The sequence below is a fragment of the Macrobrachium nipponense genome, chromosome 20 (genome assembly GCF_015104395.2).
Source record: "Macrobrachium nipponense isolate FS-2020 chromosome 20, ASM1510439v2, whole genome shotgun sequence".
Taxonomy (NCBI): Eukaryota; Metazoa; Arthropoda; class Malacostraca; order Decapoda; family Palaemonidae; genus Macrobrachium; species Macrobrachium nipponense.
This window is the reverse complement of record NC_061089.1, coordinates 15796770-15809269: the sequence shown is the minus strand read 5'-3', so window position 1 is coordinate 15809269 and position 12500 is coordinate 15796770. Positions and strand designations below refer to the sequence as shown.

The window sequence follows — 12500 nt, the reverse complement described above, 5'->3', positions numbered from 1 at the left end:
CGAAACACGAAATGTATTAATGCAACAGCATCAGTAATGAAGTGTATCATTCATTATTCACCGTCAGTGAAAGGAGTTTGTTAATTTGGGTTATTCAGCATCCTCTCGCGTGTAAGTATAATTTCTTAGCATTCACGTTGTTATTCGTGATTGTATGCTCATCTCAAGTGCCAAATTTTGTTTTTGTTTTCTTATTCTTGGCACTGGCCTTAATTACCAATATCACCCAAATTTGGCATTTGCCATAGTCTCTGTACATCTTTGGTAGGTTTTCATTTACTCTCGTAATGTCAAGTCTTGGGAGGAAGCAAGACTTTTTGTGTTATCCGGTTCAAGGATCGTATTTTAAGTATTCGTGTCCGTTTTCTGTTTTCTTTCCTCTTGCAAGTTTTTCTCCTATCGTAACATTACCATATCGAGCAAAGAAAGGATAAGAAGTAAACTGTGTGTGTGTGTGAGAGAGAGAGAGAGAGAGAGAGAGAGAGAGAGAGAGAGAGAGAGAGAGAGAGGGCGATCGTCACCGGGTGAATCCGTAATAGTCCGTTTAACCTGATATTAAGTTTTCTTCAGGAAATCCGGATAGGAAGGAACCACCGCTGACTTCCCGAATTTTCTCGAAGTTTGTATACATTTCCTTTCTCTCTCTCTCTCTCTCTCTCTCTCTCTCTCTCTCTCTCTCTCCTCTCTCTCCCTTACATCGATTTCTTGGTTTTTTATTTCATCATTTCCTTTTATTCTTTTCTACTGTATACAGTGTATTTTTTATTTTTTCCTCTCTTACTATCGCTGTCGCATTTTCCTTTGTTATATTATGTATTTCCTCGTCAGCGCTTGTCCTTACTTTCTTCCTTCACTTGAGTCTTTCTCTGCTATATTATTCGTTCTACAGAGAGAAACGAGTGAAAAGGCCGAGAAAGAGATATTAAAAAAGGGAAAGGAAAATGATAATGAGAGAGAGAGAGAGAGAGAGAGAGAGAGAGAGAGAGAGAGAGAGAGAGTGATGACTGTGTGAGAAAGGAAAAGATTGATAGGTCAAAGGTTGTAACAGTTTACCAAGAAGCCGATGATATTAATTTTTTATTCGTCCTGTGTTTTGTGAGACGAATTGACTTTATTCGGTACAAGACGATTTTTTTTATTGAGATCTTTCTGTATTTCTCTTTACCTTCTCATACTTCCTAATAAACATCAGATTCTTTGCAAACTTAAATTTCAAGTCAGTGGCCCCTTAAGTGGGCTTGTTCCATATGAATTGGGTTCATCTTCTGAATAATAATAATAATAATAATAATAATAATAATAACAATTTTTTTTTTTTTTTTTGTAAATAATTATAGAAAAACTAACTACGTTTCTCTGTCTTTCTTCCTTTCCCTCACCTCTTGTTCTTTTGTTGTTGGACCATCAAAGATTTATGAACTGGCCAGTCAGATCGATGCCTCATCCGAGTGATACGTCAGTCTCTTGTCAGATGGAAGCACAATCATTGATGCAAACACATCCATCCTTTCAGGGTCATTTGAGGTCGGGATGATACACGATAGAAGGACTATAGGCATAAGGTTCTTTGCAGCGTCCCTTCGGCCCCAGTTGCAACCCCCCTTTTATTGTCCCTCCGTTCATATTCGCTTTCTTCCATCTTCATCTCCTAACAAGTGCAATGCGATGTTGTATCTTTCAAACCTTTTTGCTGCCAGTTTTTTGTTACATTCTGTTCTATTCACCCAATGTGTCTTTGCGAATTTGGCAATGCTTTCGATTTTGTCAGTCGCAATCAAATTGCAATTCCGAATCAAGAATCGAAATAAACGTCCCAAATAAAACTATTGTGTCCCGTTTCAATAAAGAAAAAAAATCGCCGAAATTCGAGCGAACTAGGAAACGGAATGAATTTCTCTTTTTTTCGTAAACTTTATTTTTGCAGCCGAGAAAATTGACGTGGTATTTTTATCTTTCTAATAATTTTCTATGTCGGCTTCTATGATCATGAAAAAACAAAATAGTTTAGAGTATTTACTGTTGAACGCCATGACATTTATATATAGCCTTGCCGTTTGCACCTAATGTCAAGGTCTCGAGTTGTAGTCAGTCAGTCATCAGACGCGACGTTTGGACCTTTTTAAACTTTCGAATTTAAGTATATACTTTTTTTTTTTTAATGGGGTCTCCACCAATCTTGGATTATCCAGTCGTGTGAAATTGTGAAAATCGGTCTCCATATATGACAGAGGTAAATGTTTTTTTAAATTGTAATATAAAGTTCGCGCCTTTTTTTTATTACATGGTTTTTAAGTTGTAATATAATGTTCACGCCCTTTTTTTTATTTATTTATTTTTTACTACAAGTTACAGCTTATTTTCTGGATTCTTGTGTCACCTACAGTCAGTAAGAATATTTGAATTCGTTGGATATGCGTCTCATTTATAAATGATTAAATTTATTTTGTCAAATATACGTGTGTTTTCTTTATATTATCTTTTCTTATGTTTTTTTTTATTTGGTCATTTCCTAAATATTGATGTGAAAAGCTGAAAAACGAACAAATTAATTTTTTTTCGCTGACATTCTCTAAGAAATAAAACCTTGGATGTCCATAGTAAATCAATATAATCGAAGATGACCTTTGAGAATGTGTCAAAGTTGTGATTTCAGGTATATGTTTCTTTATTTTTATTTTTTTATCGGATTTTCACTATTGTTTATTTCCTGTATTGGTGCTCTTGTGAAATGTCACACGATGCAACCAGCGCCCTCTATCTTGGAGGTTATCCTTCTTGTTGTTAGTAAGATATGAATATCTGAATATGCATGTCTTATTCATCAAGCAAAATAACTCTGAAACATATAGCTGATACATGTTTTTGTATATGAAAAGCATCCTGAAATACTTATATATTAATATGAACCGAATAAAAATAAACATCTCTTTTGATCTGAAAAGAATCAAAAATATATATACATATATATATATATATATATATATATATATCTATATATATAATATATAATACTATATATATATACTATTATATATACCTATATATATAGTATAATATAAAATATATATATCATATCCTCATAATAATAAATAAATATAATAAATTAATGAATAAAATAATAATAATAATAATAAAATAATAAAAACCCATAAAACACACCAAAATATAGAGAGAGAAAAATACTATATTTTCATACACTGCTGTCTCATTGAGGTAAATGAAGAGGGAGACAGCAGTCTCTGAAATATAGTATTTTTCTCTCTGTATTTTGGTGATTTTGGTGTTTTTATGGGCTTCTTTTTTTAGATGGAATTCTGTTGTAACAGAACATTTTTTACCAGTCATATATTTAATGTATATATATATATATATATATATATATATATCTTTATATATATATATATATATATGACTGGGTGAAAATGTTCTGTTACAACAGAATTCCATCTAATAACAGGAGCCCATAAAAACACCAAAATACAGAGAGAAAAATACTATATTTCAGAGACTACTGTCTCCCTCTTCATTTACCTCAAGAGGGAGACAGCAGTGTCTGAAATATAGTATTATTCTCTGTTTATTTTGGTGTTTTTATGGGTTTTTATTATATATCTATCTATATATATCTATATATATATATATTGATTGATTGATTGATTTATATATATATATATATTATATATATATATATATATAATATATATATGTGTGTGTGTGTGTGTGTGTGTATGTACGTGAGCGTGTTTCTGTGTATATATACATCTGGAAAGGAGCAAAAGATACAGGCCTGCTTCGCCCTCCCCCTCAAGAAAAAAGAGAAAAAAAAAGAAACAGACGGTATAAATCTAGAAACAAATAAAAGTCCCACGTCTGTTGCTCTAAAAAAAAAGAAACTCGACACCATTCCTGAACACCAGCGCCTCCATTCAATTGCAGATACATCATCATTTTATCCGAGTGAGCTGGTGTCAGGGAAAAAGCGAGAGAGAGAGAGAGAGAGAGAGAGAGAGAGAGAGAGAGAGAGAGAGAGAATTTGACATTTTCTTGCTGGCGCAAAGAGATTGCCCTGGGCCAAAGAAGAAAGGAAAAAAAGAAAAATGTGCTGGCACTGCTGTGTATACAAAAGCGTTCAGAATTCTGAACACGGTTTTAGAATTGACGGACGGCAGAGAGGAAGAGGAGGAAGATTGGTATGTGATTTCATCACCTGGTGTTGGCCCGGGGGCCGCCAGTCAGTGCGGATTATGTTTTGCAAATGAAATGGAAAGCTTCGTTTATTTACTGCGCCCGTTATTTCAAGAACTCGAAGAAGAGGGCGGGGCTGGGGTGTTGGCATTGAAAACTGGATGCGTGAAACACAGAAGTGAGAGGTGAAATCATTTTGGAAATATTTTCGCCCACCATTAATTTTTTTTTCATTTTTTATTTTTCTTTAAAGCATTTTCTCGGATTCTTAGATCTGATGAATGCGTAATTGATACAGGAATTGATATTCCAGTATTTCCCCTTTTTAAAGAATAAATTTTTTTTTCTTTTTATTTTCTCTTTTTTTTGACATGAATGAATGTCGCTCATTTGTCAGAGATGAAAAATTAATTTCCTTTTTCAGATGTGATCAATTCTCCAGCGCTCTTTGATTAACAGAATAATTTCCCATTTTTATCATTGATGAAATTTTTATCATCGGTTTTTAATAGGTACGAACCCCCCCCCCCCCCCCACCCTTTTTTTTTTCACTTCAAATAGTTTCATGAAATATTAATTTATCAGTTATGAAAAAAAAATCCCTGATAAATATCGGTATTATTTCCTATTTCTATTGCCCCTTTAGGTAGGTTGCCGCTAGCAGTGTGGATTACATGGCACACTGTAGACGAAGGTTCTTTGCACTGCTCCTTCACATGCCCCACTGAATTACTTTCATGATCGACTGTCCTAGTGAGCACCATATTCTTTAGAAGCTTGAAGTTCAAGTCAGTAGCTGGGCTTGTTCCATATGAGTAGGGTTTATCTTCTGAATGATAATAATATAATAATAATAAAGCTTGAGTTTCATGTCATTGGTCTCTGTGGGCTTGTTCCATATGAATAAGGTTCAACTTCTGAATAATAATAATTATTAAATAATAATAATAATGATAATAATAATAATAATAATAGTAATATTATTCTTCAGAAGCTTGCATTTTATGTCAGTGGCCTCTGTTATTATTATTATTAATATTATTAATATTATTATTATTATTTTATTTTTTTTTTTTTTTTTAATCATTCATCTTCTGAATGATAAAAATAATAATAATAATAATAAATACTTATAGTAGCATGAGTCTTCAATTGGAGAAACAAATCCAAAGTTACGTAAATGTACATGTATTTAATTTTAAATTTAAAATTATAAGTAATCTAAAATTTTTAATTTAGATATATGTACATTTATATAATGTGAATTTGTTTCTCCAATAATAATAATAATAATAATAATAATAATAATAATAATAATAATAATAATAATAATAATAATAATAATATTCTTCGAAATTTCGAATTTCATGTCTGGTCCCTTAGGTGGGCTCGTTAAATATGAATAGGGTTCATCTTCTGAGTAATAATAATAATGTTAGTAATTATTATTTATTATTAATAAAATGGCGTTCTCCATTACAGGTGTCGCAAGAAAGAGTGGAAGACTGACCTTCCCCAGACTTCCGTTATCATCACCTTCCACAACGAAGCCCGCTCGACTCTGCTCCGGACTGTCGTCAGGTAAGACCGCTGACGAAGGCGCGGCAGGGGAAGACGGGAAGGGAAGTCGCCGATTTCTAGGGACTCTTGTTTCATTTCCCGGGAGAGAATGTTTGTTTTTGGATGCTTGAACGCACGCACACTCACGCCTCTTTGTGTGTGTGTGTGTGTGTGTAACCGCGTTGGCATACCATTCTCCTTGCATGTTAATCTATTCATTTATCATTTATTCATTTATTTTTTATTTTCTTAATAAGCGCAATCCCTTCTTTCTATAGTTCCCTTTACCTCCTCTTACTTTCTTAATGAACACCATATTCTTTGGAAGATTGAATTTCAAGTCAGTGGCCTCTTTGGGTTTGCTCCATATGAATAGGTTTCATCTTACCAATGTTATGGATATAATGCTAATGTTATGAGCTGTAAGTAGTAAGATCAGCCTAATACCCTCTTCTAGCCCAGACCCGAAGGAAATACGGAGTAAAATGCAAGGAGAACGATAGGCATTGCCCGCCAAGGAAGAGATAAAGCCGCCCTTTAAAGGAAGAAGCACCTCCGTGGCGTGGTCGGTATGATGTTGGCGTGCTACCTAGGTGGCTGCGAGTTCGATTCTCGGACATTCCATTGAGGTGTGAGAGATGTGCATTTCTGGTGATAGAAGTTCACTCTCGACGTGGTTCGGAAGTCACGTAAAGCCGTTGGTCCCGTTGCTGAATAACCACTGTTCCATGCAACGTAAAAACACCATACAAACAAACAATCTTAAAGGAAGAACGGATACAAGCGACGTGAAAAGCAGCCGTTTTCGTTTTGCAATTTCTGTCGGAGGAACGTGTCTAAAAATAAAGTCAAAATCGATCACATTATCAGTCAGTGACATCTGATGTATTAGGATGTCCTCTTGAAACCATATAGTCTCTCAGTAGTATAGTGATAACGTAAGGTTGGTTTCTTTATGATTCATTTTCTAAACTTGTGCGGATTTCGAGCGTCAGGTAGAATAAGAGGGTTCCTTGTGTACTGACAAAACTTGTCTTTTATTCATGTTCCATCGCTAGGGGGTGGATGGAAAAAAAAAAATAAGGAAAGCACACAGGACATTAATCCACTACGCACCAGCATCGATAATGCAGCGTCTATTCAATGCGTTGCCAGCTCACCTGAGGAATATATCAGGAGTGAGCGTAGATGTGTTTAAGAATAAGCTCGACAAATATCTAAACTGCATCCCAGACCATCCAAGATTGGAAGATGCAAAATATACCGGAAGATGTACTAGCAACTCTCTGGTAGACATTAGAGGCGCCTCACACTGAGGGACCTGGGGCAACCCGAACGAACTGTAAGGTCTGTAAGGTAAGGTAAGGTAAGGTCTCTCTCCTCTTCTCTCATCTCTTCATCTCTCTCTCTCTCTCTCTCTCTCACTTAAAGGTAATATGCGTTTCCCTGACTTCCTTTCTCTATACTTTTTACTCTTTTATTTATACTTTAAAGCTGATGTTTTCTGCCGTCGGTCTCTCTCTTTCTCTCTCTCTCTCTCTTCTCTCTCTCTCTCTCTCTCTGTGAACAAACCATATTTTCCCTTTTGAGTTCTTTGGTTTTGAATTAAGAGTCAGAGCCTCTCTCTCTCTCTCTCTCTCTCTCTCTCTCTCTCTCTCTCTCTCTCTCTCTCTCATTTCTACATCTTCAATTCATCTCTGAAGCCTTGTCGTGAATTACAGAAATGAAAGTAATATTCAAGGGTTTCTATTAGATTAATTTACTCATTCTCGAAAGAGAGAGAGAGAGAGAGAGAGAGAGAGAGAGAGAGAGAGAGAGAGAGAGAGATCCTTTCCTCGTCTTATTTTCTCCATCCTCTCATACTCCCAAATGAATCCCTCCTTAATTACATGACGAGTCAGTTGGAGTGAATTCTATCATTTTTGCCAAGGATGACGTCTCTCTCTCCTCTCTCTCCTCTCTCTCTCTCTCTCTCTCTCTCTATTGGTGGAAGGTTTAGAAGAAGAAGAGGTTGATGGGAAAGTTGGTGGGGGGAGGGGGCCGGGGTGAGTAGGGGTTGTTTAGAGATGGAGGAAGAAGAAGAAGAAGAAGAAGAAGAAGAAGACTCCAGTCCCGTCATCGCGTCTCCTGCTTTAATTTTTTCCCTTAATGGAGTTCGCCCAGAGTAACATCCAGGAATTAATTTGAAGCTTTTACATTCATGTTACACCCTAGTAGTGCTCTGAGAAAATTGTGGGAGGGGAAGGTGGGGGGGGGGAGTTGTTAAGGAGGGGTGCTAGGGGTGGATGGAAACACAGAGAGAGAGAGAGAGAGAGAGCTCACTGGGGTGTATGCACGAGGGACCACTTGCTCTATGACAAGCTCAAGGGCTCTCTTCCATTTTCGCTTTGGTGGATCCACTATTTCCCCATTTCGGTCTTGTTATGCAATCTGTGGGGGGGCGGGTGGTCGGGGGGTGCCAGCGCCACCTCGCTTTTGTCTGCTGGCGGTTGATACCGAAGGCTCCCGGATTATTAGTCGTGAAGTTAATTATTCTTCTCCCGTTGAAATTTTTCGTCCATTTCGTGGCTTTCGTTCCATCTTATTACTACAGTTTGAGAAGGAAGTCTCATTTTTTTAATATTGGAGGTTTCCGGACGTTGAAGGCATCTTTTTAGCATTTTTTATCTTAACCGGAGATTTGAATTTTACTTTAATTTCCCTCGTATTAAAGTTTACCATCGATTTTACCGTTTTCAGTTACGTATATAACGCTAAGTAAAGTGATTCTCAATATTGGATAGGGTAAATTGTTAGAATTACATTTTTTCTCGAACTCTCACAATTTAGTCGTATTGTACCACTTCTTCTAGTGTGCATTTTATTGAAAGACTGTTGTATCTCCAGTAACTTGAAAGTTTAGCTGCATTTTTAGCTTCACTTAATTTGCCTATTGACTACAGATGGGCTGTGTACATTGCGGTAAGTGAAAACTGCTACGACAGAGAAATCTCAGATACTATTCATCTTTTTGTATATTTTTCTTCACGTCACATTTGGATGAGGGAATTCTTGAGTTTTACTTCACTGGTGACCAAGCGAAATCGGAATTTTCCACAAAATATCCTGTAGTGTTGTGGAGCTAAGTACAGAATTTTCTTCAGATGTCCAGTGACTAAGTAAATTCTAGAATCTCCTTGGCAGGTCATTTAGTTAAGTGAAACCCACCATTTTCTGCAGACGTCTTAAAAATGGCGTGAAATATGCAATTTTCCTAATATGTCTCAGAGTCTCATTTGGGACATTAACTTGCCACCGAGTTCTCGTCAGAATATGATGGTTTGTCTGCTATAACTAGATACCAGGGTTCTCAGTTTCGTAATTGCGATGACAGCTCAGCTTTTAATTCATAGTGTGAGTAGCTGTCCTTAGTGCGAGTAGCTGTTGTTGATGCAGTCGAAATGATTTGGTCCCAGTCGAAATAGATGGCAGTATAATCACAGAAAATAAAAATGTTGTTATTTGTTCTTTTTTTCAGGCCTTATAATGTGTAGATTTGTTGTTTGCTATGTTTGCTCAAAATTAAGAATATACAAATATAGATGTGTGTTTGTGTGTATGTGCGTATATGTTTGCGTATGTGTTTGTGTATATATAATGGTACTAATGATATAAACACAACTGTGATTGCTTAGTGTTTCGCCGGTGGCTTATGGCCCTATTGTAAGTCATGGCTATTTTTACCAGACAGTTGACGTGTATTTTGCAAGGTTCGATAACTTTAGGCTTTATCTTGTAGGAGTTCAATAAAGCTATGAATAGAAGTGATAGGCATTGTTCCTCTTTAAATAAAAATGGCAAACCGACATTTTTTACTAAGAAGGGTGGTCCAGTAACTGTGGGATGTATGTTGAGGTAAAAACAATTGTCAGAATGTGGTACATGGCTATTCACAATATTGTCGAATTACTTCGAGGCTGAGGTCTGAGATGAACAGTCTGACTGAGCGAGAGAAGGTTACACAAAAGTAATTCTCAACATAAAGAAATATTTGAGAGATTGAGAGAGAGCTAGAAAGAGAAATAGAGAGAATGAATTTTGAGCGGATGTGACTCAAAACTGCAATTGAGATTATTGTGGATGGAAACCGGAAGGCCCAATTTTAATTTGATGAGGTCAGGTTAGATGATTCCTGCTTCTCCCTCGAGTAGGGTTAACCTTTTTTATATATTTATTCATTTTATTGATTATTAGTTTTTTTAAAAGGGGGAGGGGCGTTTTTGGCGAGTTTCACTTAATTTTGCTGATGATATTGTGCTGTGAAGTTTTAAAAATCTGGAGTTCTCTCTCTCTCTCTCTCTCTCTCTCTCTCTCTCTCTCTCTCTCTCTCTCTCTCTCTCTCTAAACATCCAATGCCAGTCTTACCCTGTTCCTCCAATGGCGTGAAAGATTTTCAATTATCAAGGGAAATGTTAATGCTGGCAAAAGGTTGAAGTAAATCTCTCACGGTCCTTATGGACAAAAGTCAGGAGCAGGTGCTGGTCGATTTTTTTTTTAAATTTGAAACTTTGATCTCCCGGGAATTTTATTCGTCCTTTGGAGATCGTGATCAGGTTTTCGATGACATCAGAATCGTTTCACTTAGTGACGCCTGAAGTTGCTTTCTCCGGAGGGACAAAAAAAGAAAGTAAAGGCCTTAATAGTGTTGGCAAATTCATGAGAGAAGGAAAGATAGAGGTTTTAATAACTACATACTATTTTAGAGATGATGGTGCCTTTAAAAGATGTGGAGGCACTTACAAGGCTAAAAATGAAGGCACTTGAAAGATATTAAAACAGTCTTCGACGGACACGTAAAAATTAAGAAGTATATGTCAAGAGAGGTCAAGCAAGGCACAATAGTACAAATAAACGGCAACTTTACATAATTTTATTTTCCATAAACTCTGCAGGTGTTAGCAATCACTGAGTGAGAATATGAAGCTTTGGAAGACTAGGCTCGTGGATTGTATTAGACTTAGCTTCAGGATGAAAATAGTAAATTTCGAAGGCTTACAAGAATGGAAACTTACTTTTGCATTCAGCGAAGAAAAATAAATTAGGGGAAAACTTGAGTTCGGATTTCGTACGCGAATAGAGACCTTGATTATGCAAATTTTGGTATTAAACATTTTGTAACCGATTAGAGCCCTTGTTTTTGTAAATTTTTCGATTAAATATATTTTACCCGAATAGAGTCCTTGTTTATGCAAATTTTGCGATTAAACATAGCTTTGGAGTTGTAAGAGTAGAACAAATTATAGGTCAGTACGATTTGCCACGTGTGAGTTGAGTGTATAAGACAGGTTGTATGTAGAAAGGTATCTTTTAAAGAGAAGGAAACTCGCTGCCACAGTCTGCACCCCATTCACGTAAGCTGATAAAAAAAACTTAAGCATTCATAAGAAAAAATCAAGAAAATAAAACTTGTCAGAACTTGTTGAACAAAAATAAGAAAAATCAAGAAAACAAGAAAATGTTTCAGAACTTTGCGACTAAAGAGAATAAAAATCTAGTCAAATAAAGATTGTGACATCTTCCTTTCAAGGTTTTAGGTCGAAATACCTAGACTGATGACGAGCTTTTCCCAAAACGCGAGACAACGGGTCAAGCTTCGTTCCAAGATTTCAGCAGCACGAGAAGCTCAAGAATGTTAAGAATTCGGCCTCATCTTCCTGGAGCTGAAAGATAAAAAGGTTAACCATACGAGCATTTTTTCTGGCACGTATTTTTTCATTACCTGCCTGCAAACTTTGATGCAAGCTGCCAGTATTTAAATAAACAATTAGTTTTGGGTTGTTTCCGCTCGACAACCTTTCAATCCTAATTTTGGAAAGTAAATGAACTCGCTGGACATCCATCCACGCCAGAATTCAAACCTGGATGGAACTGGAAATGTTTTACCTTACTGTTTCCAGGTGATTCTCTTTGGGAATCTTCCCTCTCACCTGTTTCCCTTTATCTCTGTCAGCGGTTTCCAATCGTCCATTGATTTAACGGCGATGCCTCTACCGGTATTTGGCAGCCATCCCCCGTATTTCGTACTCCGTTTCGAAGGTCTCTTCCGTCTTGTATCGCAGTTTGTTGTGAAACCATTTGTAAATGGTGATTATTATTATTTAGTTATTTATTTACCTATTTATTTTTATTTATTTATTTATTTTTAGTATATCACAGTCCTCCAGTTGGACTGGGTGGTATTTATAGTGTGGGGTTCCGGGTTGCACCCTGCCTCCTTAGGAGTCCACCACTTATTATTATTATTATTATTATTATTATTATTATTATTATTATTATTATTATTATTTACATTTTTTGTCAATAAGATTCCAGCTGACACTAACATCGATTTCCTCACACTTTTAGATACTACTTTAAAGTACATGTATTACGGGACTGTGAGTAGTAGATTTATTATTATTATTATTATTATTATTATTATTATTATTATTATTAATCTAACGAGGCCAATGTGTCACATTTCCAGACACATATATATCGATTGAAAGATTTGTCCATGAATGAAAGGTAAGAATTAGGAGGAAATAGCGCTAATTCAGGTCTAAGCCAATCCTGCTATGATACAGATCATTCTTATTTATATATCTTCTCTTAATATCTATACTGTATACAATTCCAGCATTAAATTTCCTCATTTCCTTCACATAAATTCTTTCCTCGTTGTATTTCGAAACTTGAAAGAAACCCTCATTGATCGACATTTAAAAACATTCACT

At 35.9% G+C, this 12500-nt stretch overlaps 1 protein-coding gene across 2 annotated transcripts in view; it reads left to right on the top strand.

Annotated features, from left to right (window-relative positions):
- LOC135222384 (polypeptide N-acetylgalactosaminyltransferase 2-like) overlaps positions 1-12500 on the top strand; it is a 285956-nt gene that overhangs the window by 217475 nt on the left and 55981 nt on the right. For both annotated transcript variants that reach the window (XM_064260481.1, XM_064260474.1), the window contains one exon: positions 5668-5766. In XM_064260481.1, coding sequence (XP_064116551.1) covers positions 5668-5766 — 99 coding nt within the window. The remainder of the gene's footprint in view (positions 1-5667; positions 5767-12500) is intronic.